Consider the following 27,747-nt stretch of genomic DNA (forward strand, 5'->3'; position numbering starts at 1 on the left):
TGTGTTTATTGTGTGCTCTTCAGCGTTGTTGATGAAAAGGAAATTATCAGTTTTGCACCAGTTTTTTTTTTAGTCAGATACGTTGCTTTGAGAGAGGGAGAGAGAGAGAGAGTGTGTGTGTGTGTGTGCATACGTTGAAGTGTGTGCATAATGCCTTAACACTGATTTGTGTGACCTAACCGGTGTGAAAGGAAAATGCGTCTGCCAATAATGCCTTGTCAGCACCTGATTTCTTTTTTCCAGGGGAAGACACGGCTTATTTCGCTATTTTTAGAGGATTTTCAGACGAAGACAGCCTCTCCTTTTCTCAAGGGTGGGGTGGGGGCGGGGGGGTGGTACTGCACTCGTGAAATTAGCACTTCTTCGGGGGAAGGGAAGGAACAAAAACTGCACTTCCACAACCTTGCACAATAACAGTCTTGGGAATAGACCTTGTGTGTTTGCACATGCACACACGTGAGCGCACGCTCACATTTATACACACACACACACATGCGTGTGCAATCGTTTTTACGTAGATGAAATATCTGTCTGCCTTCAGGAGTTGATCAAAAACAAAGAAGGCTAGAAATAGCATATCCGGTTTTTTTTTACTCACGTGTGTAAACAAAATGATGCTGTGAAATCATCCGGTCTTGTGTGTGTGTGTGTGTGTGTGTGTGTGTGCGTGCGTGCGTGTGTGCGTGCAGCGTTTGTGTTTTACGTGGTAGATTATTTAAAGTTGACATTTTATCGGCTTTTTCAAATGATATTGGTACCAAACGTCCTGGAACAGAAGGTATGAAAAAAGCAATTACGATCACCCTCTTTATGATAGTGATGACAACGATGTGGTAAGCAAGGTGAGAGGTTATACGTCAAGGCCATCTTTTGGCAACATGGAGGAGAAGAACATGTTTATTGAGCTCACGGCTTACGGTCGTGGAACACTGTCTGACCACGCTGACCGCATGATCGCTATCAAAATTCAGGGTCAGCGGTCACATGTCAGTTATCGTATGTCATAATTAATAGGAAGAGCTTCCAGATGCGGGAAAGAAAGGCTCCAGTATGCAGTCTTAAACATTGTGCAGTGGTTAGTCTTGGTGGGAACCCAAACGTTTTGTTGCTTTGGAATCAGGGTCTTGGTTCTAAATCCAAGTTCACTACATGATGAGAAAAGGGTGTTGTGTAATGTGGCTTGGTTTTTCTTCCGGGTGCCATTGATTATGGCCATACCACACACTAAAGTCTCAAAAGACATGGTTATAGGTCGTAGAGGAAGATATAGCAGAGCGTAAGATTTGAAATTTCCAGTCGCAAAATTATAATTATTGCTTCCTGTTGTTGTTTTTTTTTACCACCACCACCACCACCACCCCTCCCCCAAGTCACGTGTTATGGATCCAGTGCGAATCACACGTGAGTCTTGAAGACATGGCCTCTTTTGTTTAATGACGCATCAGGTCAGATACGTAGCAGTGGTGTTGTTTTTTTCTGGCGGTTGAGTACACCTGTCTCGTGATGAACAGGCTGGCGTCCAGTCGGTCGACGGTCATCTTTGTCTGCGGTATTCAGGACAAGGGTCTTTTCACGTAACTCAACGCACTCTCAGGTCATTTCCTACTGAACGCGTGGGCGGAACTATCCATCGGAAAGTTTCGCGGTAAAGCAGACACTGCTTTCTGGTCGTCCTGTTCGTGTTACTATCCCGCTGTTGTGAGAGTGTGGACATCTTGGCAGCGCTGTATTTTCATTATGAATAAGGTAAACCTCTTGAGGAGAGTGTTTCTTTCCCTTGGAAAAGCACTGCCAAAGTTTTGTCATCAAAAGTCTTGTTCTTCCTCACTTCTCCCTGTATACAGTACTGTTAAGACGCTTGTGGTTCTGTTGAGCTTTGTCGGAGAGGTGTGTTATTGACAGTAATTATCACCATGCTGTGATGTTGGCATTCCCCTGGAAATGTCGAGCATTGTATGTTGGGGTAATTTGGTGAATAAAAGTTTGTGCTAAGCTGCTGGTGGTAGCTGTTTTGGTTGATTGGATTTTGGTGTGTGTGTGTGTGTGTGTGTGTGTGTGTGTGTGTGTGTGCTGATATAAAGACATGCAGAGCATAAAAATACCCACTTTTAACAACCGGAGATGTGCTTCATTCTCATAAAAAAAAACAGTGTTCAAAAGCCTGAGATATACAAAAATTCTGCTGAAATTCCACTTGGGCCAGAAACACGCACTAGTTTGCCATTTTACAGAACATTCCGTGGATCGTGTGGCACTGCACACAGCGCTCCAAGCGTGTGTTTTATCATCCATCAGGAAAGACAACCCAGCAGGATGCGCGACGCCAAAGCAAATGGCAGGTGGTCGATCGTTTGCTTTTAATTCGTGACATTTAGAGCGTTTCCCGTTGAAATGAGTGCTGATTGTTCGTGAGATTTCACGTCGGTTGTGCATTACCGCTACTACTGTTTGTCTGCCTGGGAAGGTGATAGTAACCCTCAGTGCATGGTGTGTAACTGGTCTGCATGTGTGTGTGTGTGTGTGTGTGTGTGTGTGTGTGTGTGCGCGCGCACGGTTGTAGGACTGGTGTAACGTGCCCATTTCAACCCCCACCCCCCACCCCCCACCCCCCTTTGGTCAAGAATGGTCACACCCAAGCTCACCTGCGGAAAGTTGTTTTGGAACAGGCTAAAACCACTCCCACACCTGTTCCGAAATCACCACCCTCGCTTTTACAGGTGGAGGAGAGAGTGGATCTTATTAACACGCTTACTACATTTCACCTGTGTAAGTCAAGCAGCGTTACAGAATACTTTCGGGTATTTCGTCATCGTATTAAGCTTCTCCTCTCCGCTCTTCCCATTCTCTTTTCTTTTGTTTTCTTCTGTTGCCTTTTCCATTGTTGCCTTTCTTTATTCTCTTTGTCTGTCCTTCTGTTTGTCTGTCTCTCCCCCCCTCCCCCGCCCCCCCACCTCTCTCTCTCTTTGTCCATCTGCTTTCCCCAACACTCTCTCTTTGTCGATTTTTAGTTACCAACAATTATCCCCCCCCCCCCCCCACTCCCCTTATATATATGTCTTTCTGTCTGTCTCTCTCCCTCTCTCTCTTTCTCTTTTTCTTTGTTTTCTCACTTCTTTCCTTTACGTCTACGTTACTTCTTTTTCTTTTTCAGACCCCTGTCTTCATCTTCTCCTCCTTTTTCACACTCCCCACACCGAGGGTTTTTTTTGTTTGTTTGTTTTTTTTCGTTCCACTTGTGGAGTTCCGACCTTTACTGACCCCAGCTTTGAGTCACCTGGCACACCGGCAGTATATGCTGAGGTAGGGGTGTGTGTGGGGGGAGGGTTAGGGTTAGGGGTGGGCGGGGGGAAAGGGTTGGTGAGACACACACACTCGCAAACACACGTGCGCGCGCGCGCTTGCACACACATACGCACGCGCGCGCGCACACACACAGAGAGAATAAATGATTGCCTGAATTAATTGATACATCCATTTACTCTGTGCCTGTCGATGCGTGCGCGTGTGTGTTCATTCATTCACAGAAAAAGAGAGAGAGAGAGAGAGATTAAACTGATACATTTAAATTCACGGTTGCATTTAGTTTGTAAACTTGATATCGTCAAGGGAAAAAAAGGGTTTTGGGTTGGGGGTTGTTATAAACAGGAGGGTGGGAAATGCGCACAAAGCTGCTCCCTTAGGCCAGCTATGATACAGAACAATGCATGCTGTTTCTTTGGAGAACTGTACGCGCGTCACTAAGTTTCGATCTTTCACCCAAAAAGTACAGTGAGAAATAAGCTTACACTCCGTGCTATTTCCATCATGCGTGACACCTAAAACAGCACTTTTGTCCGCCGGCTTACTGTTCGTTCTATTTTTTTCCTATTTTTTTCTGCCTCCCCCACCACCCCTCTCTCTCTCTCTCTCTCTGTCTGTCTGTCTCTATGTGCGTGTGTGCGGTGTGTGTGTGTGTGTGTGCGAGAGAGAGAGAGAGAGAGAGAGAGAGAGTTCCTTGACAGGGACCCAGGGTGACGCAGAAATTAACGGCAGTGTCACCTAATTGCGTGATGCACAGGGCTTCTTCGGCCAGTCGGAGAATCGTTCCGCTGCCGGGCCGTCAGCTTTCACCCATCCCCTCGTCCTGACGGGTTGATCCGATTGGCCTTCCTGTCAGTCCTGTCTGCCCGTGATACCCAGTGCTGCTGCACTGCCGTGGGTCACACCAAAAGCTCTTTGCTCACACCGTGCCCTCCCTCTGGCTGCCAGGCCAGCCGTGCAGTCTGCAGGGACCAGGATTGCCCACTGCCATAGGAAATGATGTGGCATGGGAGTGAATGGGATATCGGATGGTTTCAGTCTGTGAGTTGGGCGTACAACCACAGTGTTTCTGTAACGCGAATTTTTATCATGTTATCATACAAGAAACGTTCCGCAATCAGTTGGAGAACGCGAATTTATTTTATTTTATTTATTTTTTTTATCATGTCATCATACAAAAAACATTCCATTATCGCGGGTCATTTGGAAACAAAATCATGGATATTTGCCCGTTTTTTCAGCATTTTTCGTTCACTCCATCTTTTCATTTCCCGATCAGTCCGCTGGGTCAGCACTTCGTCAACAAATCGACATAAAATGGGGTGAAAGAAAAAAGGTTGGAAAACAGGTAGTTGTCCATGGCTTTGTTTCCCATTGCATCTCCGATGCGGGAATGTTTCCAGTTCTTCATGCCAGCAGCGTACGTAAGCTCCCTTTCATGTGTACAGAAATCCAGAATATGAAATAGAGCATTAAAGATGGTCTAATCCGTGTCGTGATTGGGTGAGTTGTGGAAGAACGAAAATAACTGGTATGCGCTATTCGTGAGAAAGTCACCAGAACATCGATGCTGGTCGTTTAAAAGGAGGATGAAGACGACGAAAGCCAGTTTGCTGTTACAACCAAACATGATGCAGGCATGAGTTAGAGAATGTTCCACTCGCTCACATATTGGGATATTTATATAGGCCTACTGATTTTCGCTGTGCTGAAGTCCAGACATTACCCCGTGAAAAGGGAAACAGAAATGAGCAGTAGAAAAGCGGGTTTTCGAACTGAGAACAAGGACTGGTGTATGAAATATATTGGGAAACGGAAGAGCAGTTCCGTGTCTGTTCCAAAAGCACCAAAGCGAACGTCTGTTAAGTCATAGGGAAAATGACTGCATGGCCGGAGCTAAAGGCTTGAATGGTCGATCGATCAAAACTAATAGAAAGCATCCCCGTGTCTTGTAAATGCTCAGTGAAACAACAGATCCACTTCAAAATTGGCCCCCACCACCCTCCTACCCCCCAAAAACAACAACAACAATTGATAGACACTGCAAGTGATTTGTCTAATTCCTCCTAATTTACTTGTAAATAGTGTATAATTATGTTTTCGGGAAATTCTCTGCAAGACTTTTCTGTCACTTTCAATGCTTGTTTTTGTCGCCGATTTCCTCGCCACCTCAGTGGCCATAGTCTTACACCGCTCGCTCAAAGTACACTTGTACAGCAATACCAATACCAGTCTTTTCGCGCATCCCAGAGCCAGCAGCCCACCGGGAACAGTCTGTAGCAAGTCGCCAAAAGACAACCCACTAGAGGTGATCCTGCTTCGTCGCTAAGTTACTTCGGTGGTGTTCATTAGTGCCTGATCTTATTCCGCAAACGCAGGACACCATCTTCTTAGCTCCCCATCGATGACAATAGTGTTTCCATCTTGCCTCCTGACGACTTAACATGTATATTTCCTTGTGGACTGCCGACGCTTAGGCTGCGACGGATGAACCTGGGCGTGGCTGTGTATTGGGAGACTTGGAATGAGTGGCGTGGGAGTGATGCCACTGAAATGGGCCAGCAAAAAAAGAAAATGAAAAAAAAAAAAAAAAAATCTAGAGCCATACGGAATGAACACCTCAGGAGTGGACACCGCCACCATACTGCTCCAGCAACAGACCCGGTCACTATACTGACGTACAGTACCTCGACACAAACTCATCACGGACAACAGGGATGGAGAAGACATCGTGTCTTCGGTCACCACAAGAACGGAACATAGATGTCACAGACTATGGTACTATTTTTTCTGTAATTTTTTTAAAGGGTGATGACGATGTTATAATGGAGATCCATTTAGGCTGGAGACTGCGCAACAGGGCTGTAGCACACTACGCCATTCATATTATGCCCCAAAGTCCAGTGGTCCCGAGTGATACAGACACCAGTGGTGTTGGTTGGTCTGGAACTTTATAGCGACCCTCTGTAAAAGTGGCACCCGTAAAGTTGATGACACTGGATTATGTGGTCACAGGGAAGCCCCAGTCACGCTCAACTCTGGTTAGAAGATGGCAGGAACTGAACGACCCACAGTGATGTCACTGACTTGGCTCGAACCTACGACGGTCCTTCTAGGTGTCCGTCTGGGACGGTAAAAACTTAACCACGACGACTAGGCTCTCTTCTGCTTTCTGCCTTTTGTTGCCACTACATTTCTGTGTTCCTAGTTCGTCAGCTGCTGTCTGGAACTGGTCGTTCATAAAATTACAACCTCAATGTTGGCTGTACCTCTCTCTCTTCCTCTCCCTCGCTCTCTCCCTCCCTCCCTCTCTTCTTACAGTAATTATACATTGACATGTGCCATATTTCACCTTGATCGGCTTAGAAATGTGAGCAAGCCTTGTTCTTGAAAACAGACTGATCATCCACATTAGACTGACCATCCACAACAGACTGACCATCCACAACAGTAGACAGATAAACTATTTTTGACCATCCACAACAGTAAACAGGTAAACTATGTTTGACCATCTACAACAGTCAACAGGTAAACTGTGTTATGTTATATGTACAAGTACAAGGTGTCCCAGCACCTGAAGTCCCAATAACAGCGTGTTTGGCTGCCAAGTTTCACGTGCCTTCTTCGTGCAGGCAATGGACACTTGGCATAACTTTATATCTACTTCCCTCACGTTGATTACTGCCCCTCCCCCTACACCCTCCCCCCTCCTTTTTTTTCCACTGCGTTGATTGAGCCCGTGTACCAGACAGCGTGTAGTTGCAGGTTTCCGTGGAACATGGAATGCTTTTTCACTCCCACTGCCATCACGATCAACATCAATCAGCCCCACTGTTAATCGGATTGCTTGCTCCATTGCTGTCTGTCTGCCATTGATTAGTTGATGGTGTTGTGTTGCCATGAATTACGAGGCGCTTTTCTTATTTCCGCCACGCACGCTTTGGCAAAGACGTGTCCTCGGTAATGCCACGGGATGGTGGTGATTTGGGCAGAGGTGCGGAGAGGGAGAGGGAGAGAGACGGGGTACCGGGTGGGATGGTGGTAGTGCAAGAGGTCATGGCAGTCAGCTGTTTTTCAACACACATTGACAGGCACCCCACGCTCCTGACATGTAAAGCAGTTTACACCAGCTTGACAGGTTAACAACTTAGCGGAGTGTCACTGTTCGTTTCACTGCCGATTACTTCCTCTACGGTGAGACACACACACACACACACACACACACACACTCACTCACTCACTCACTCACACAGACACACACACATACACACACACACATACACACACACACTCTCTCACTCTCTCTCTCTGTCTCTGTCTGTCTGTCTGTCTGTCTCTCTCTCTCTCTCTCTCTCTCTCTGTGTGTGTGTGTGTGTGTGTGTAAAATGAAAATGATTTGTTTGAGTGTAAGGAAAAGGAAGTTTTACGTTCGTCATGTAACTTTTTTCTTTTATTATTAAGATTGACATGAAAAGACAGAACGTGGTCAGTATGATTTCATCAGCAAACACAGATAATTTTTATCGATTCACTTGCAAAGTTTATCGCTGAAGCATTTAACCACAGAAAGAAAAAAGCTACCAGTTTGAATAAGCTCACTCTTTATGAATAGTATTCGAAAGGCAACGTTATGTTAATGCGCAACACAATTTTACTTAACATTTTTATCTCACACACTACTGTCGGTTGGTCATTTATGATATCACTATTTGTTTTTAACATCACTGACCCATTGAAAGGAACTGCTGTAAACGGTGCTTACACTGCAGACAGATAATACATCCGGCGAAGTTTAATACGCCTCAGTTGACTTGCCCGTTTTGCTCTTTTTCAGTTTTCTGACATTGTTAGTACACACACACGCGCGTGCACACACACACAAGATGCCAAAAGGCTGTATTAGAAACGCGTTGTTTTTCCACCTCACCGTGATTTTTCGTCACGATTCTGAACTTGTCTGGTGGAGGTGTGATATGTTGGGCATATTCACAAGAAGTCTCTCTCTCTCTCTCTCTCTCTCTCTCTCTCTCTTTAAAGACAGATAGCTGCTGGCAGATTTGTTGGGTGTTCGGAAAAAAAAAAAAAAAAAAAAAAAAACCATGCGTGCCGACAGTGCAGCCAGAATCATTCCATCGGGGCTGGCACGGCCGGCTGTGCCCTCCCCCCCCGCGATGTCCGGGTCCCACAGTGAAGTGACAGGCAGACCGGGAGCAGTGGCGGACGTGAAGGCACTGGCAAGGGACCTGCAGGTCAAGTGGCTTGTCCAGCACTGCAGTGGTGTGCCGATAAGGTCTGAGGCACGTGGATTGATCTGCCTGCTGTCCACCCTCAGGGCCTCACTGGTCAGCCGGGCAGTAAATAATGCCATCACTTGAGAGAGGGGGAGGGCTGGGGGTTGTAAATAAAAGTTATCAGCGTTTCCACACACGTGTGTGTGTGTGTGTGTGTAATAAAATTATCTGTGAACATGTGGCAGCTACAGAATCTGGTCATTCTGGCACTGACAGAAAACAGACACTAAATAAAGCGACAATAATAAATCTGCTTACGAACAGGCTGTTTGAGAGACAGCAGATGATCGTTGGTTCCACTTATCTCAATGTGTGTATGAGCACGCGCGCGTGGGCGCGTATGTGTGTGCGTGTGTGTGTGTGCGTGTGTGTGTGTGTGTGTGTGTGACAAATAGCCTATGTTCGTGTGTATTGACTGTTCTGCTTTCAATGACTGTGTCAGATGGTCCAACAGCGGATATGTGGGCTTCACACACATCACTTCCCCCTCCCACGTTCATCCTGTCACAGTCCGCCCAGCAGTCCTTAGAGGGCATGTAATGGGTGTTAGGGCGTCTTGCGGCCACCTGACAGTGGTGACTCTGCTCTTGCTCTGAATCACTCTGCTGTGAGCCTGCATGTGCAAATGTGGTGAATGGGCATTGGACAGAAACCTGTGCAATACAAGTCACGGACACACGCGCGCGCGCACACACACACACACACACACACACACACACACACACACACACACACAGAGTTATGTACATATATTTCTGTTCTATTCGTGTGTGTGTGGAGAGAGAGAGAGAGAGAGTGTGTGTCTGTGTATTCGTGTGTGCAGTTCGTGTTGACTGGTTGCGCTTTGCTGATAATTATCACCGTGTAGGAGGAAGGTGTTGAGAGGCAGTGGGATATCTTCACATGCACCAGAACAATCGTACTACATGTATGTCGCAATGAGAACTGGTGGTTTGGGTTTGGCTCAGTGGAACAAGTGATCTTGGCACCGCTCGCCATTCCACACTGCCGGCCAGCTTCATTGTAAATCAGTAGTTCGTTTGCACGTTGGCACTGCATGGTATTGGGGGTCGGGGGCTGTGGTGGAAAGTGTGTGTGTGTGTGTGTGTGTGTGTGTGTGTGTGCGTGCGTGCGTGTGTGTGTGTGTGTGTGTGTGTGTGAACGTGCGTGTCGAGGCAAGGGAATGGGAGTCAGTTACAGTGTGGGCGTGGGGAAGAGGTGAGAAGGGCGCAGGTGATTTAATCAACAGAAACTGGCGCTGAAAGCCTGAACTGTTGTTTCTCTCACGCCATGCTCCAGCGTTGTTTGTTTGTTTGTTGTTCTGAGGAATACATACTTATAATTACTTTTAAAGTCTTGGCTCATCTGTTCTCAAAATATTTGCGTACGAGATACGCAATCCAGTATTCGATTCACAAACTTTTTTCTTTCTTTTTTTCCTTTTTTCTTCCATGTGACATTTTCATGATTTTGGGGGGTCCATTATCAAATACGTAAAACGTCGGAAAACAAAATAAAATAAAAAAAAAAGAAAGAAAAAGAAAAAAAATCATAATTAAGAATATGTGTCAATGTTTTGTTTTTTGTTTTTTGTTACGATGATATATCCGGACCAAACTCAGGATGTAACCAGGTTACTAAGTTTAGCTGTGGTGGAAGACGGCGCGCGCGCACACACACACTCTCTCTCTCTCTCTCTCTCTCTCTCTCTCTCTCTCACACACACACACACAATACACACAAATTTATCAGGTGTAAATGAGGTGAACGCCTCAGCCGAAAATAGCCTGTGTGATGTGTGAGGAGAGAGGGAGGCGGACAGTCAGACTATCAGGAACTGAATTGTACGGTCCTTGTCTGGTTCCGTCCTGCACCGCACCCCTCCCGCTGTTTCTGGGACACGGGGGGGAGAGCGCCTGGGGGGGTAGATGGCATTGAAGCCTAACAAACTATTCAGTCCGTCTGTGGGGGTGGGGGGCGGGGTGGGGGGGAGGGGTCGGTGGAATGGATGCGGGATGCAGAGAGCACGTGGTATGTCGATCGTGGTGGTGGTGGTGGTGGTAGAGACGTGAGGGAGCGATGGGGGTGGGTGCGTGGGAGGATGATCTTGTTGACAGAACTGTGGTCAGACCTTTGTTCTTCTTGTGACTGGCTCCTTTTTTTTTTTCTTTTTTTTTCTTCTTCTTCTTCTTTTTTGTCCTTGATTTCATTTGAATATCAGCCAGACGGTTCAGTAAAAGATCTAAGCGGATTTGATTCTCTCTCTTTCTCTTTTTCTGTCAGTCTGTCTGTCTGTCTGTCGCTCTCTCTCTCTCTCTACCCCCCACCCCCTTCCTTCCCCTGTGAATGCCAACAACATAATTCTCTAGGACAGATGTTGTCAAGACTACCCCTGCCATTCGCGGAAAACTGGCAGTCTGCTACATTTTCTCACATGATGTGGAACATTACAATTTGAAAACGCTGCCAGGGTGTGTTTTTTTTTTTTGAATTTCTGTTTCCATTCCCTGTCACCCACAACCCTCTAGGAGACACCTCATCCGCCCCTGTTTATTCTTGGAAACTGTTGATGACACAGACACTTTTTTTCCCCCCCTTTAGAACTCATTCTTGGAAACCATGGATGACAAAGACACAGGTTTTCTCTTTGCAACCACATCCACACTCCACACAGTTCCTGTCGTTTAAAGTGGCAGAGACAGTGCAAAGGCTCAGGTTTTCTCTACTCCACACAGTTCCTGTCGTTTAAAGTGGCAGAGACAGTGCAAAGGCTCAGGTTTTCTCTTTGCAACCACATCCACACTCCACACAGTTCCTGTCATTTTAAGTGGCAGAGACAGCGCAGAGGCTCAGGTTTTGTGTTCAGTGTTCTCTGGAAACACAGGAGATCAAAACAACAACAACATGTGTAGCAGTCAGCTGGGTTTTTTGAAAAGCACAAGAAACAAAGAGATACAAGCACACACTTTGTGTTACATTTCCAAGACACAAAGAAACAACACTACCTCTCTCTTTCTCTCTCTCAACAGTTTTCCTCTTTCCTTCTTCGTATCTCTTCCTCTCCTTCCTTCTTCTTCCCTCTCTCCTTCACGCAAAAGCATACTATGTTATTTTGTGGGGAATTGTGTATTTTCTATGCCATTTATTGTTCTTGTTGTTGTTGCCATGCAATGTGTTGTTGTTTTTTTTTCCCCTCCTTTTTTCAGTCTTCTTGTATTTCCCAGATTAGTTTATACATTTTCTTTACGAGGGTAGGATGAAAACAAGCCGGTAAGTGCCTATTCCTTTTCCCTCGATTTCGATTCCGAAAGTTTCGATTTCTTTCTTTCTCTTTTTTTTTTTTCCTCGTGCTTGTTTGTCCATCAGACGTGACTTAAAGCACTCAGCAACAGGGGCTTCTGAAGCTCTTACGTTCAAAGCTCAAAGGACAAGAACAGCAATACGTGTTGCCTCACTGAAACGTCTGTGGTGGCTTGGGACTGCTTTGGACCTGTGCTTTGTGGCACCTTTGAAAGATGTGGAACTGCAGACAGCCCTCTTTCAGTACTGAAGTTAGGAACCTTCATTCTGATCTGAGGCTTTTTGCTGCTAAGGCTAAAAGATGCAGGCACATGTCTTGTGTAGTCTTCAGAGGCACAAGAAAATGGGATGTAAATACACATTACAGGCACATGTCTTGTGTAGCTTTCAGAGGCAGAAAAAACCCTGGATGTAAATACACATTACAGGCACATGTCTTGTGTAGTCTTCAGAGGCACAAGAAAACGGGATGTAAATACACATTACAGGCACATGTCTTGTGTAGCTTTCAGAGGCACAAGAAAATGGGATGTAAATACACATTACAGGCACATGTCTTGTGTAGTTTTCAGAGGCACAAGAAAACAGGATGTAAATACACATTACAGGCACATGTCTTGTGTAGTTTTCAGAGGCACAAAAAAACAGGATGTAAATACACATTACAGGCACATGTCTTGTGTAGCTTTCAGAAGCAGAAAAAACCCTGGATGTAAATACACATTACAGGCACATGTCTTGTGTAGCTTTCAGAGACACAAAAAAACAGGATGTAAATACACATTACAGGCACATGTCTTGTGTAGCTTTCAGAGACACAAAAAAACAGGATGTAAATACACATTACAGGCACATGTCTTGTGTAGTTTTCAGAGGCACAAAAAAACAGGATGTAAATACACATTACAGGCACATGTCTTGTGTAGCTTTCAGAGACACAAAAAAACAGGATGTAAATACACATTACAGCCACATGTCTTGTGTAGTTTTCAGAGGCACAAAAAAACCGGAGGTGAAAGCACACACACATAACGCTTACCTTGTATTGATTGAGGGGAACAAAAGGTACAGGTACATGTCATCTGTAATTTTCAGAGGCACAAGAAAACAGGAGGTAAATACACATTACAGCCACATGTCTAGTGTAGTTTTCAGAGGCACAAAAAAAACGGGAGGGGAAAGCACACACACACGTTACGCTTACCTTGTATTGATTGAAGGGAACAAAAGGTACAGGCACATGTCATCTGTAATTTTCAGAGGCACAAGAAAACAGGATGTAAAAGCACATTACAGCCACATGTCTAGTGTAGTTTTCAGAGGCACAAAAAAAACGGGAGGGGAAAGCACACACACACGTAACGCTTACCTTGTATTGATTGAAGGGAACAAAAGGTACAGGCACATGGCGTCTGTGATGTTTCAGAAGCGAAGGGCAGACCTCAAGGAATGTGCCGCTTCTACAACTATCCCAGCAGCTGTCGCAAGGGAGACAACTGTCCCTACCTCCATGTGGACCCCAACAGACAGCAAGGTGAGTTGATGAGTGTGTGTGCGCACGCGTGCGTGTATCTTTCTTTGATTTGACTTTTCACTTTGAGTGATGTTAGATGTAATGTACAGGCATGTGTGTGTGTGTGTGTGTGTGTGTGCGCGTGCATGCGTGTGTGTGTTTGTGAACAGGTAAATTGGACAAGTGGTGTTGTGTCTGCATTGAGGGTGCAAATTGGTTTATTGTATTATTTGGTCATTTATTGTCAGCAAGTTTTGTACGTGTAAAGCGCTTTTACTCTGTTTCAGAAGAAGAGCTGAATAAGTGTTCATCATCATTATAATCATTATTATTATCATCATCATTATAATCATCATTATTATTATCATCATCATAATCATTATTATTATTATTATTATTATCATCATTATAATCATTATTATTATTATTATTATCATTATTATTATTATGAGTGTCACAAATATTTGAAATTAAAAAAATGATGATAAAAATGAGAAAACACTCATAAATAGTGTGTACCCCAATTAAGGTGTCAGTAACACAGGTGACTTTGAGCATTGCTGTTGTTACCTGGTGTGTCAGGTAACCTGACCAAGGTGACAGTGTCAGTAACACAGGTGATGGTGTTACCAGGTGTGTCAGGTAACCTGACCAAGGTGACAGTGTCAGTAACACAGGTGATGGTGTTACCAGGTGTGTCAGGTAACCTGACCAAGGTGACAGTGTCAGTAACACAGGTGATGGTGTTACCAGGTGTGTCAGGTAACCTGACCAAGGTGACAGTGTCAGTAACACAGGTGATGGTGTTACCAGGTGTGTCAGGTAACCTGACCAAGGTGACAGTGTCAGTAACACAGGTGATGGTGTTACCAGGTGTGTCAGGTAACCTGACCAAGGTGACAGTGTCAGTAACACAGGTGATGGTGTTACCAGGTGTGTCAGGTAACCTGACCAAGGTGACAGTGTCAGTAACACAGGTGATGGTGTTACCAGGTGTGTCAGGTAACCTGACCAAGGTGACAGTGTTTGACGAGGACCAAGCAGACCTGTTGCCAGCGGTGGGGGCGGTGGTGACGGTGGAGGTGAGCTGCATCACCTCCCCCTCCCACTTCTACGTCACCCTGCCCTGGGGGCCCTTCAGCATTCAGGAGGTGACCAGTGAGACGCAGGGTGAGTTGGGCGGGGTGGGGGTCGGAGTGTGGTGGGGCGTGGCGTGGCGCTTGGAGCACTGCGGAATAGTGTTGCTGATGTAGCGGTGTGTTCCTGATGTGGTGGTGTCTTTTGTCTTGTGGTTGATGGTTGATGGGATGAAGTTTGACTTTTTGTTAAAGTGTGTGTGTGGGTATATGTGCGTGTTGATGTGTGTGTGTGTGTGTGTGTGTGTGTGTATGCTTTGAGCGCTGTGGAATAGTGTTGCTGATGTGGTCGTGTATTTTGTTGTGTTGTTGATGGTTGATGGGATGAAGTTTGACTTTTTGTTAAAGTGTGTGTGTGGGTATATGTGTGTGTTGATGTGTGTGTGTGTGTGTGTATGTATGTGTGTGTGTGCTATTGTTGGATTGTGGCAATCAGTGGCACAGTGTATTTGGTACTGTCTTTTCAGCAACAGATTTAACTGTTATGATAATAGACATGATATGATAAACATGATAACGTGATGATAAGCATGACAGAGGTGTGTGCCTGGTTTGGGGGTGTATGTTGGTTGTTTTTTTTTAGTTTTAAAAGAATATGTATATGTTTTATATATCATGGCTTTCTGTTCTGTGTGAAACTTTCATCCGAACGAAACTGTTCTAGTGCAGATAGTAGATTTGAAGGGTAATTTCAAGATTAGCAAAATCATATCAATAGTATGTTTGAAAAAGACACAAATGTGCAGTATTATGTGCAGATGATATCCTGTTCTGTCTCACACCCACCATACCCACCTTCGCTGTCTCTGTCTCTCTCACTCTGTCTCACTCACTCTCTCTCTGTCTCTTTCTCTCAGTTACTACTTCCCCTGAAGTTGTTCGCAAATTTTCACTATTTTTATACAAAGCTTTCAAATTCAGAGAAATGGCTACTTTGTGAAAACGCTGTTTGTATTCTTTTGTTTGTTTGTTTTTTCTTTTATTGTTCCACACATTGAACTGTAATGCAGGTATATTTTTGTTTGACTGTGCTTATTGATGCTCACAGTGTCGTGATGTATTGTTTGTAAAATAATGTTCACATTCCCCTTCATAAGGGGCCTAGGCCTATACATGAATAAACCATCTTGAATCTTGAATCTCTCTCAATTACTTTTCACTTTTTGATTTTTTTTTTTTTTTTTTTTAATGAATAAAATGACATGAATGCTGCTTGTTTTGTGGATAGTTTCTCTTCCTGCGTGGCATGCTCACCAGAACCGTACTGCCTGTGTTGCAGGTGTGAAGGGCTACGTGAGCGGAGAGACCTTGACCAGTTTGAATGCTAGCATGCAGTATGTGTTCTCTTTCTCATTTCTTCTTCCTCTTCTCGGCAACAGTGCCGCCTTTATTGCTTAGGGGCATGGGGAGGAGAGGGTGTGGGGAAGGTGGGGGAGGGGTGGCAGTGGAGGAGGGAGTGTACCTGGATTGCAAGAGGTAACGAAAATAACCAACTAAAATGAATCCTTCTCTCTGCTCCTCTCTCTCTTTCTCTCCCTCTCCTCTCTCTTTCTCTTTCTCCATCCCTCTCTTCCTCTTCATCTCTCTCTCTCTCCCTCTTCTCTACCTCTCTCTCTCCCTATCTCTCACTCTTTATACCTTCTTTCCCCATTCTCTTTCGTTTTTCTATCGCTTTTCTTTCTTTATTTTGTACCCAGGAAAAAAAGCATGCTTATTATTGTGTTTACCTCAATACCCTGGTACAATGAAATGTTGTTTTGTTTCATCTTCTTGTTACCTTGGTTTGAGGCAGTGAAGGAAGATCAGACCAAACTTCCCCAGCACTGCACTGGGTTTAGAAGAGTAACAGCCACTATAGATTAGTCCATCTTGCATAGTAGTATTTTTTGTATGTCACAAATGTGTGGCAGTGATAGGGACTGTAGTTTGCAGACTGGAAAGTTCAATTGTGGCAGGTCCACTTCCTTTGCGTTGGCTGTGCTTGACTATGTTAACTACATGCATGTATATGAATGTGTATTGTGTGTGCGTGCGTTCATGTAAGTTTGTGCCTGCCTATGTGTGCGTATGTGTTAGGGTAGCTGTTAGATACACATGTATTGTTAAAATGTATGTACGCAGTGTGTGTGTGTGCGTGTGTGTGTGTGTAGTCATATTTTGGTGTGTGTATGTAACATAGATGTAATGTTTTATGTTAACAAAGCGTTTTTGTAAAGCACCTAGAGCAGATTTCTGGATAGTGTGCTATATAAGTATCCATTATTATTACTATTAAAGTGAGATGTTTTGTTCCTTCACAAATGTGTGTGTGTGTGTTTGCTTGAGGCTGGAGAATCTGGTTCACTACTGACATGTGGGGAGACCTCTCCGTGTTGCCTTGTCCTTCAGTTAACAACCATAAACCTGCATTGACCGACTCAAATATTGCCACCATAGTTGAGGAAAGACAGTTACACATAATGAAGGGCATGATACAAGAGAGAGCAGGGTCCGTTCCACAAATCACTGTACTGTTCTCATTCATGGGCTGTAACTCAAACGCTGGTTTGTGTCTGGGGGTGTGACCGGTTTTTACCTGCCTATTTAGGTGGGGGTGGGGGTGTTCACGGAGAACAAGTAATAGCAACACTACCTGTGCCTTCTTTCTCTTGTGTCTTGGAGACTTCCACAACGTTGTCTTGTGTAGTTCTGCAGCATCGTTGCCTTACTGCTGTATCTTTGACTTACTGCTGCATCCTTTTATGCTGTTACTGCTCTTGTACTTGCTACATTACTTCTTGTTACAGCAGTTCTCTGTGTGGAATCTGGGCTGCTCTCCTCGGGTTGAGCACATCGTCACAGTGCATTGCCTTCTTTTTTCCTTTTTTTTTTCTTTCCTTTTTCTTGTCTTCTGAACTGGAATCTTGCCAGGAACAACCTTTTGGTTGCCGTGGATTCTTTTACATGTGTTAAGTACATGTTCCACACAGGACTTCAGTTTATCATCTCATCTGAATGACTTACTGTTTCTGCAACTATTTTTAATGATGTTGCTGCTGCCTCCAGGAGTATTGATTTCAAATCAAGCTGCTGAGATGATTATTGGTCAAAAAAGATACGGGAATATCTTTATTTGAAATGTGTCACCTGTTTGCCCTCAAGCATTGACTGTTGTGCTGTATGATCATCCTATCTTACCTGAGAGCAACCTTCTTGCTCCTGCGTCAATTGATGCAAGAGGCAGTCACGGCACTCCATAGTCAGCAGTCTCAGTGACGTTTGCTAGTGTCAGCCCATCATCATCTGTCCATCATCATCTGTCAACAAGTCACCCCATCATCTGTCAACAAGTCACCCCATCATCTGTCAACAAGTCAGCCCCCCATCATCTGTCAACAAGTCACCCCATCATCTGTCAACAAGTCACCCCATCATCTGTCAACAAGTCAGCCCACCATCATCTGTCAACAAGTCAGCCCATCATCTGTCAACAAGTGTTAAATCTCTACCCCCTGTTTGTCTCTAGTTGCAGGTGTCTAATTAAAGGCTTGGTGTGCAATTCGTGTGGCAAGGAGCCTCAGTGTGTGTCCCAGCCAGCGGAGACACCTCTTGCTTGTGCTGATTGACATCAGAGGCTGGTGGGATATTTCCCAGACCTCTTCATTTGAAATGAAATCATAACCATTTGATGCCTTGGATAGAAGGCATTTGGCGTCAAAAACACATGCCAGGATTTTTTTTTCCCCTTCTGACAGTTCAAATTGTTGTTTCCCAGTCCTAACACCAGTGCTGTTGCTCAGCAGATAACAAGAAATAACTGATCTCCTGCAGTTCCCACCAGCCACCAGCACCGTCTCAAAGTGACTCATCAGTCAGTTGAGATCTTGTCCTGTTGACTGTTTGGCAGTGTTGTGCTGGCAGGGCAGACGGATGGAGGGTATGGCTGGTGTGTGGGAACAGACTGAGCAGGGGGATGGTGGCATCACTCCCATGTTGCTCTCCCTGTGTCCCTCCGACACAGCCACACTCAGGTTGGCATGCGACAGTCCCAGTGCCGACACAGCCACACTCAGGTTGGCATGCGACAGTCCCAGTGCCGACACAGGCACACTCAGGTTGGCATGCGACAGTCCCAGTGCTGACACAGGCACACTCAGGTTGGCATACGACAGTCCCAGTGCCGACACAGGCACACTCAGGTTGGCATACGACAGTCCCAGTGCTGACACAGCCACACTCAGGTTGGCATACGACAGTCCCAGTGCTGACACAGCCACATTCAGGTTGGCATACGACAGTCCCAGTGCCGACACAGGCACACTCAGGTTGGCATGCGACAGTCCCAGTGCCGACACAGGCACACTCAGGTTGGCATGCGACAGTCCCAGTGCCGGCAGTCCACAGGGAACTATCCATGTTGAGTCATCAGCAGGATGTTACATGTGTTGCAGTCTTTTTTTTTTGTCTTTTTCTTTTTAAACACCATTTTTTCCATTCCCATCACTGTGAAAATATGTTAATTGATTGTGGATACTAAAATTGGACTGCTATGTCAGTCTCATAATTCCACGTCTTTTGACAGGGAGTTCTACAAGAACAAGCGGTTGGACACTGACTACTCTCTCTACGCCCCAGGACAGGCTGTGGCTGCATTGTCTGAGAAGTCAGGGTCATGGCTGAGGGCCAAGGTCATCGATATTGAACCTGATGAGGAGGCTGTGTTGGTAAGAAGCGGTGGGGGAAATGTGGTGTATTGTGGTGGTGCAGGGAAGCTAGGATCTGATATGATGAAGCATTGTTTTGTGGTGTACTTGGCATTGCAGGGTGTACTGCTGGATCACAGGATGAAGAGCACTGTTTGTTGGCTCTATACCTGGATTATGAAAGATATTTTTATTTTTTTAAATTTTTTTCACAACAGATTTCTGTGTGTGAAATTCAGGCTGCTTTCCCCAGGGAGAGCGCATCACTATACTGCAGCGCCACCCATTTTTTTATATTTTTTCCTGCATGCATTTTTTTTTCCTATCGAAGTGGATTTTTCTACAGATTTTTGCTAGGAACAACCCTTTTGTTGGCGTGGGTTCTTTTATGTGTGCCAAGTGCATGCTGCACATGGGACCTCAGTTTATTGTCTCATCCGAATGACTAGCATCCAGACCACCACTCAAGGTCTAGTGGAGGGGGGAGAAAATATTTGCGGCTGAGCCGTAATTCGAACCAGCACGCTCAGATTCCCTCGCTTCCTAGGCGGACACGTTACCTCTAGGCCATCACTCCACACAGGATAAAGGTCCCACTGGGTTCTGATTGATGTCAGCCTTGGCAGAGGGTGGGACACTGCAAATTTGCTTCTGTTTCTGTTTGACTGACAGATATTTTGGATGTGTTCTATTTCTGGTTCCACATTGTCAGGTTGTGGCACTGACAGTAGAGGTTCTGTAAAAGAAGGTTCTGGCCTTCAGTGTGCGTGCTTAAGGTGAACGTTTGATTCAGCGTTATCATCTTCTCCATCGTTCATGGACTGTGTACATGAGTGGGCTGTAACATGTACGACGGGTGCAATAGCCGAGTGGTTAAAGCGTTGGACTGTCAACCTGAGGGTCCCGGGTTTGAATCACGGTGACGGCGCCTGGTGGATAAAGGGTGGAGATTTTTACGATCTTCCAGGTCAACATATGTGCAGACCTGCTAGTGCCTGAACCCCCTTCATGTGTATGCGCACGCAGAAAATCAAATATGCACGTTAAAGATCCTTTAATCCATGTCAGTGTTCGGTGGGTTATGGAAACAAGAATATACCCAGCATGCACACCCCCGAAAACGGAGTATGGCTGCCTACATGGCAGGGTAAATAAATTTAAAAACGGTTGTACACGTAAAATGTTACATGTCTTTCTGAGTGTGTATGTGTGTAGTGTGTATGTGTGTGCTTCTGAAATCTGATTGAATGACACAGGATGAGCGCCCAGTGGCAGCCGTCAGTCGGCTCTACCCAGGTAGGCAGTCTGTGGTGCAAATGTCCCTGTGTATGTAAAGCGCTTAGAGCTTGGTCTCTGACCAAGGATAGGCGCTATATAAGTATCCACATCAGTCAATCAAACATGTTTGACTGTTTGTTCCTTTGTCCTGTCAGCAGTCATGGGGATTCAGCGCTGTAAATGAAGACCTGGAAAAAGAAGTACAACATGGCAAAAATGTGCATTCAAATGGACAGATTTGAGTTTTCTCTCTGCACCTCCCATTGCTGAGATCAGAACTCAGTAATAAATTTAAAAAAAAAATGTAAAAAAAAGAACATGATATTACATCATCTGTCATATGTATGTGTCATGACGTGACATATGATGTACATGACATGACAGGTGATGTACGTGACATGACGGGTGATGTACATGACATGACGGGTGATGTATGTGACATGACAGGTGATGTACATGACATGACAGGTTATATATGTGACATAAGAGGTGATGTGTGTGTGTGTGGCATGACAGGTGATGTACCTGACAGGTGGTGTACATGACATGACAGGTGATGTACATGACATGACAGGTGGTGTGTGTGTGACATGAAGGTGATGTATGTGAGATGACAGGTGATGTACGTGACGTGACAGGTGATGTACGTGACGTGTTGTACGTGGCATGACAGGTGATGTACGTGACACGACAGGTGATGTACATGACATGACAGGTGATGTACGTGACACAACAGGTGATGTACGTGACACGACAGGTGATGTACGTGACACGACAGGTGATGTACATGACATGACAGGTGATGTGTGTGACATGACAGGTGATGTACGTGACATGACAGGTGATGTACATGACATGACAGGTGATGTGTGTGACATGACAGGTGATGTATGTGACATGACAGGTGATGTGTGTGACATGACAGGTGATGTGTGCGACATGACAGGTGATGTACATGACATGACAGGTGATGTGCGTGACATGACAGGTGATGTATTTGACACGACAGGTGATGTATGTGGACTTCGGGGACATGGAGTGGGTGAAGGAGCGCAACCTGCGACAGTTGGACCTGCAGTTCCTCCCCCTGCCGCCCCAGGCTGTGGAGTGCAGTCTGCTGGGGGTGTTACCTCCCCCTCCACACACCACCTGGCCACAACAGTCCAGGTGCCCCACATCACCTACAGACAAAAATAATACAGCAAAAAAAAAAGAAGAAGAAGAAAAAAAGAGAAAGAAATTCTGGTCTGTTGATAAAGATAGAAAAATACTTATACATATGTGTGTGTGTGACTGAAGCCTGACTGAATGACATAGGAAATGAATGATAAGCTTCTAAACGCCTGCTGTTCAAAATGACTACCGTGTTTATAAAGCGCTTAGAGTTTAGTCTCTGACTGAATATAGAAGTTTTATCAGTTTCAGTAATGTAAGTATCAGTAATGATAATAATAATAATGCATTGATGAATGGTGGATATGTTTTTGTGTGTGTGTGTTCTTTGTGTGCATATGGCTGTGTGTCAAAGCAGAGGATCAGTTTCTGTTTTTACTAGTAAAGTAGAAAATGAGAATTTTTATTTCATGGAAGCTGCTGTGTTTATATGTTTAACCTCTCCACTACAGAATCTTGGTGAAATGAAATCAGTATGGCATGAACTTTAAAAGTGCAAGAACTACTTTCTGCTTTTAAATTGTGAAAATGTTTTTACTGACCCACCCCCCACCCCCAAAACAAGTAATGCAGTTACAAAAGAAAGGAGTCCAAATACAGAGTGTTGACCGATATCCTGACCTGTAATCTCAATCTTATCTCAGTTAGACAACAGCCCTTCATTGATGAGTAAACTCGTCAGTCAAGGTGTTGATTATTCATTCAACACCCACCCCCCCCATCCCCCTGCTTTCTTTTTTTTCTGCAGTCTTGAGTTCTTCAAACTTGTGGACGGGAAGTCACTTGTGGCACACGTCAAAGAGAGGTATTGTATTTTCTTTCTCCGCTTGCTCGCTTGCCTTGTTTGTTTGGACATGGATTTGTTTGTGATGTTGTGTGTGTGTGTGTGTGTGTCGGTGTGTGTGTGTGTGTGTCTGTGTCAGTGCAGGTGTGTGTGTGTGTGTGTGAGTGTGTGTGTGTGTGTGTGTGTGTGTGTGCGTGCACACGCGCGCACATGTGTGTATGACTTCCTCTACTTCAGAACCACCTCAGTTGATCCATTAAAGCAAAGAACGGCACCCGCATGCTTGGTTTGTTACTGAGCTCCATAAGTCGTCTTTTCATAAACTTTCTGGATGTTTGTAGTCTGTATATAAAGAGTTTTCTAGGGCCAGCTGAGAGCTTTTGGACGTCCATGCCTATACTGCACAGATGTATGCAATAGACGAGATCTATGATGTTACTGATTGGATTAAAAAGTAAATATCAAAAGGGTGTGTGTGTGTGCGTACGCGAGCGAGCGTGTGTGTGTATGTGTGTGTGTGTGTGTGTGTGTGCATGGCACATGTGTTGCAGCTAAACATGCACTGAATTATTTGTCTGTTTTCTTACATGGAACAATGAGTTGATGTGTGTGCTTTTAGCATGAACTCTATTTACAGAAAGAAAAAAAAAATGCATATGAAAGCATCTGAAAGTGTTTGTTGGTCTATTCATCTTTCTGTGTCTTTACCTGTGTACAAGTTTCGGTGTATGTTGGTATACAGTTGTGTATATCTCTACACACCTGTCTACGTCTGCATCTCTACGTACATGCCAGCATTTTTACCTGCACACAAGTTATTGTATATGATGGTACACACTTGTGTTAATCTCTACACACCTGTCTATGTCTGCATCTCTACCTACATGCCAGCATTTTTACCTGCACACAAGTTATTGTATATGTTGGTACACACTTGTGTTCATCTCTACACACCTGTCTACGTCTGCATCTCTACCTATATGCCAGCATTTTTACCTGCACACAAGTTATTGTATATGTTGATACACACTTGTGTTCATCTCTACACACCTGTCTACGTCTGCATCTCTACCTATATGCCAGCATTTTTACCTGCACACAAGTTATTGTATATGCTGGTACACACTTGTGTTCATCTCTACACATCTGTCAGTATTTTTCCTGCACACAGATTATAGTGTATGTTGGTACACATTTCTGAATCCCTACACACCTTAGTCTTCACCTGCTGCATCTTTACACACCTGTCTGCGTCTTCACCTGCACACAGGTTATGATGAATGTTTGTACACATGTTTTTGCATCTCTGCACACCTCTGTGTGTCTGTGTCTTTACACACCTGTCTGTGTCTTCATCTCTACGCACCTGTCGGCGTCGTTACCTGCACACACGTTATGATGTATGTTGGTACACACTTGTGTGGATCTCTGCACACCTCTCCCCTGTCTGTGTCTGTATCTGATCACACCTGTTTGCATCTTCATCTGCACACAGGTTATGATGCATGTTGGTACACACTTGTGTGGATTTCTGTACACGTGTCTGTGTCTGTACACACGTGTCTGTGTCTGTATCTCTACACACCTGTCTGTGTCTGTATCTCTACACACCTGTCTGTGTCTGCATCTGTACACACCATTCTGTGTCTGTATCTGTACACACCTGTCTGTATCTGCATCTGTACACACCTGTCTGTGTCTGTATCTGTACACACCTGTCTGTGTCTGTATCTGTACACACCTGTCTGTGTCTGCATCTCTACACACCTGTCTGTGTCTGCATCTGTACACACCTGTCTGTGTCTGTATCTGTACACACCTGTCTGTGTCTGCATCTCTACACACCTGTCTGTGTCTGCATCTCTACACACCTGTCTGTGTCTGTATCTGTACACACCTGTCTGTGTCTGCATCTCTACACACCTGTCTGTGTCTGTATCTGTACACACCTGTCTGTGTCTGCATCTCTACACACCTGTCTGTGTCTGCATCTCTACACACCTGTCTGTGTCTGCATCTCTACACACCTGTCTGTGTCTGTATCTGTACACACCTGTCTGTGTCTGCATCTCTACACACCTGTCTGTGTCTGTATCTGTACACACCTGTCTGTGTCTGCATCTGTACACACCTGTCTGTGTCTGCATCTGTACACACCTGTCTGTGTCTGTATCTCTACACACCTGTCTGTGTCTGCATCTCTACACACCTGTCTGTGTCTGTATCTCTACACACCTGTCTGTGTCTGTGTCTGTACACACGTGTCTGTGTCTGCATCTCTACACACCTGTCTGTGTCTGTATCTCTACACACCTGTCTGTGTCTGCATCTCTACACACCTGTCTGTGTCTGTATCTCTACACACCTCTCTGTGTCTGCATCTGTACACACCTGTCTGTGTCTGCATCTGTACACACCTGTCTGTGTCTGTATCTCTACACACCTCTCTGTGTCTGCATCTCTACACACCTGTCTGTGTCTGCATCTCTACACACCTGTCTGTGTCGTCACCTGCACTCAGGTTATGGAGCGGTCGGCTGATGGTGGAGCTGTACGACACAAGCCAGGTGACGGAGGACATCAACCTGAAGATGCTGCTGATCCAGAGAGGTCTGGCCGTGGCCGTGGCCGTGGCCGATCCTGGGGAGGGCAGCAACAGACCCTCACACAGCACCCCTCAGGATGCTGACGGTCAGGAGATTGCTCAGGATGGAGACGTCACCTACGTTCCTGGGTAAAAGCCTGACACGCGCAGTGTGAGCAGGAAGAAGACTTCACCTGTGTTCATGGGTAAAGGCAGATGCTCACACATCTGTTGTGTCTTTTCACACACACACACATGCACGCACACACACACACACACACACACACACACACACACGCAAGCATTCATGCACACACACGCACACACACACTCAAAGACAAACACACACACACACACACACACACACGTTTGCATGCATGCACACACACACACACACTCAAAGACAAACACACACACACACACACACACAAGCATGTCCACACACACACCACACACACACACACACACATACAAACACTTATACACATACATGTGCCTGCGCACACACACACACACACACACACACACATTGGTGCTAACAGTGTTGCGCATACTTGCATCAGTTTTGACTGGCTCCTAGGCAGATGCTTCGTGACGTCCAGTCCACGTTGACCGTTTCAGTGTGCCAACAGACACACGTTTGTCTTTTCTTTTGGTATTGGTGTTCCAACATACATTTATCCCTCTTTTCTTTTACCAGTAAGCCATGTTCGTGCATTTGGCGCCAAAATGTTTGTCAAAAAAATGTGGAAGTCTGTTTGTTGGGACATGATGTTTTATATCTCCTTTTTTTCTTTTTTTAATGTTTTTTTTTTAAAGAAAGGAGTGTGAAGGAAAGAGCTGTTTTACAATGATGCGAGAAGAGCAAATACTCAGGACAGAAGTCTTTCAAAAGCCACAGATGCGGCAGTTAACAGTTGTACAGTGATGTTTTATACATTTTGTTTTCATTTCAGTGGTGAGCGTTTTTATCAACTGCCTTAAAATTCAGTTTGCAGAGTTTGGTTGAATCATTCTGCAGTTTTTGTTTTGTTGTTGGTTTTTTTCCTCCTGCTTCGTTGCTTTACAGTGTGCTTAAATGTGACGTTGGCATGATTAGAAAGTTTGTTCGCTGTTGATGACAGGTTTTAAGAGAAAAAATTGTTTTATCCTCAGTTTCATACAAAGCCATGGAGCACTTTTCGTTATTCTTTTCTTTTTCTTTTTTTTTTTTTACTTCGTTTTGTTTGTACTGATTCCGGTGTATGTGTATGTGATAGCCAGACAGACCGAGCCAATGGGTGACAGCCCTTAATTCAGCCAGAATCGTCTAATGCAGGTCTACTGAGAGTGACTGTTGTCTTAACATAGATGTCAAAATCTTTCTGGATGCATGCCAAAATCTTGTGCATGATTTCAGGCATTGCACTTTTGTTGTAACCCCCCCAACCCCCCACCCCTCCCCCACCAAAACAGGTTCAGTTTAGAATATGACTTAAAGCACAAATACAGATAAAGGTTTGTTCTAAACATTGAAACCATTTGTTTCTCATTGCGTTCAAGATTTCAAACAAGATGACTGTTTCTTGTGCAGTCAAAATCAGTTGGATTTTTTTCTGTGAAATGTCCATAGTTTTTAACAGTCTCACCAATTGGCAGTGTATCAGAGTGGAATACCTCACAAAGCACAATGAAAAAGTCATTCTTGGAGTGTCATGTGTTTTTTAGGGGCTTTTTTTTTTTTGTTTTTGTTTCTGTTTTAGAGGGGTGGGGGGTATTTAAGGTTGTTGTTTTTTAGTATGTTTGGGTCAGTTCATTTCCCTTGTGTTCATGATCTCATCTAAGTGAATAACACACATAGTGATGTGGATTGTCGTGTTTCCATGGCTCCAGACTATAGGGGAGATTTGTCTGTCTGTCATGGAAAGAGATTTTTCTTGTTCTGAACCAGTTCAGCTCACACGTTGCACATTGATTCTAATTCATTGAGCCCTGTGTCCGAGCTTCTACATTTCTACATCACATATGGATCTTCTACATTTCTACATCACATATGGATCTTCTACATTTCAACATCACATATGGATCTTCTACATTTCTACATCACATATGGATCTTCTACATTTCTACATCACATATGGATAAACGGCAGAGAAAAGGAACTTACGTCTGCAGCATTTCAAGATGTGTCCACCTGGAATCTGTGGAGTGATGGCCTAGCGGTAACGCGTCTGCCTAGGAAGTGAGAGAGAATCTGAGCACGCTGGTTCGAATCATGGCTCAGCTGCCGATATTTTCTCCCCCTCCACTAGACCTTGAGTGGTGGTCTGGACGCTAGTCATTCGAATGAGACGATAAACCGAGGGCCTGTGTGCAGCATGCACTTAGCGCACGTAAAAGAACCATAGCAACCAAATGGTTGTTCCTGGCAAAATTCTGTAAAAAAAATCCACTTCGATAGAAAAAACAAATAAAACTGCACACCAGGAAAAAAAAAAGGGGGTGGCGCTGTAGTGTAGTAACACGCTCTCCCTGGGGAGAGCAGCCCGAATTTCACACAGAGAAATCTGTTGTGATAAAAAGAAATACAAATTCAGATACAAATAATCTGGTAGAAAACAGTGTATTTTGTGTGTGTGTTTTTCCCCATCAGTGTGGCATAGAAGCCAAGGTTGTAAACTCCCGAGGGTTAAATGGGTTAACTGTCTTCCACATTCTTGGCATCTT

At 44.8% G+C, this 27,747-nt stretch overlaps 1 protein-coding gene across 1 annotated transcript in view; it reads left to right on the plus strand.

Moving 5' to 3' along the window:
- LOC143299738 (tudor and KH domain-containing protein homolog) overlaps positions 1-27,419 on the plus strand; it is a 75,179-nt gene extending 47,760 nt beyond the window's left edge. Inside the window, exons 2-8 of the mRNA XM_076613120.1 lie at positions 13,318-13,425; positions 14,398-14,574; positions 15,820-15,874; positions 19,102-19,243; positions 21,510-21,667; positions 22,422-22,478; positions 24,979-27,419. Coding sequence (XP_076469235.1) covers positions 13,318-13,425; positions 14,398-14,574; positions 15,820-15,874; positions 19,102-19,243; positions 21,510-21,667; positions 22,422-22,478; positions 24,979-25,195 — 914 coding nt within the window. The 3' untranslated portion in view covers positions 25,196-27,419. The remainder of the gene's footprint in view (positions 1-13,317; positions 13,426-14,397; positions 14,575-15,819; positions 15,875-19,101; positions 19,244-21,509; positions 21,668-22,421; positions 22,479-24,978) is intronic.
- Positions 27,420-27,747: the final 328 nt, after the last annotated feature.

This window comes from Babylonia areolata, chromosome 25 (assembly GCF_041734735.1).
Source record: "Babylonia areolata isolate BAREFJ2019XMU chromosome 25, ASM4173473v1, whole genome shotgun sequence".
NCBI classification, from domain to species: Eukaryota; Metazoa; Mollusca; class Gastropoda; order Neogastropoda; family Buccinidae; genus Babylonia; species Babylonia areolata.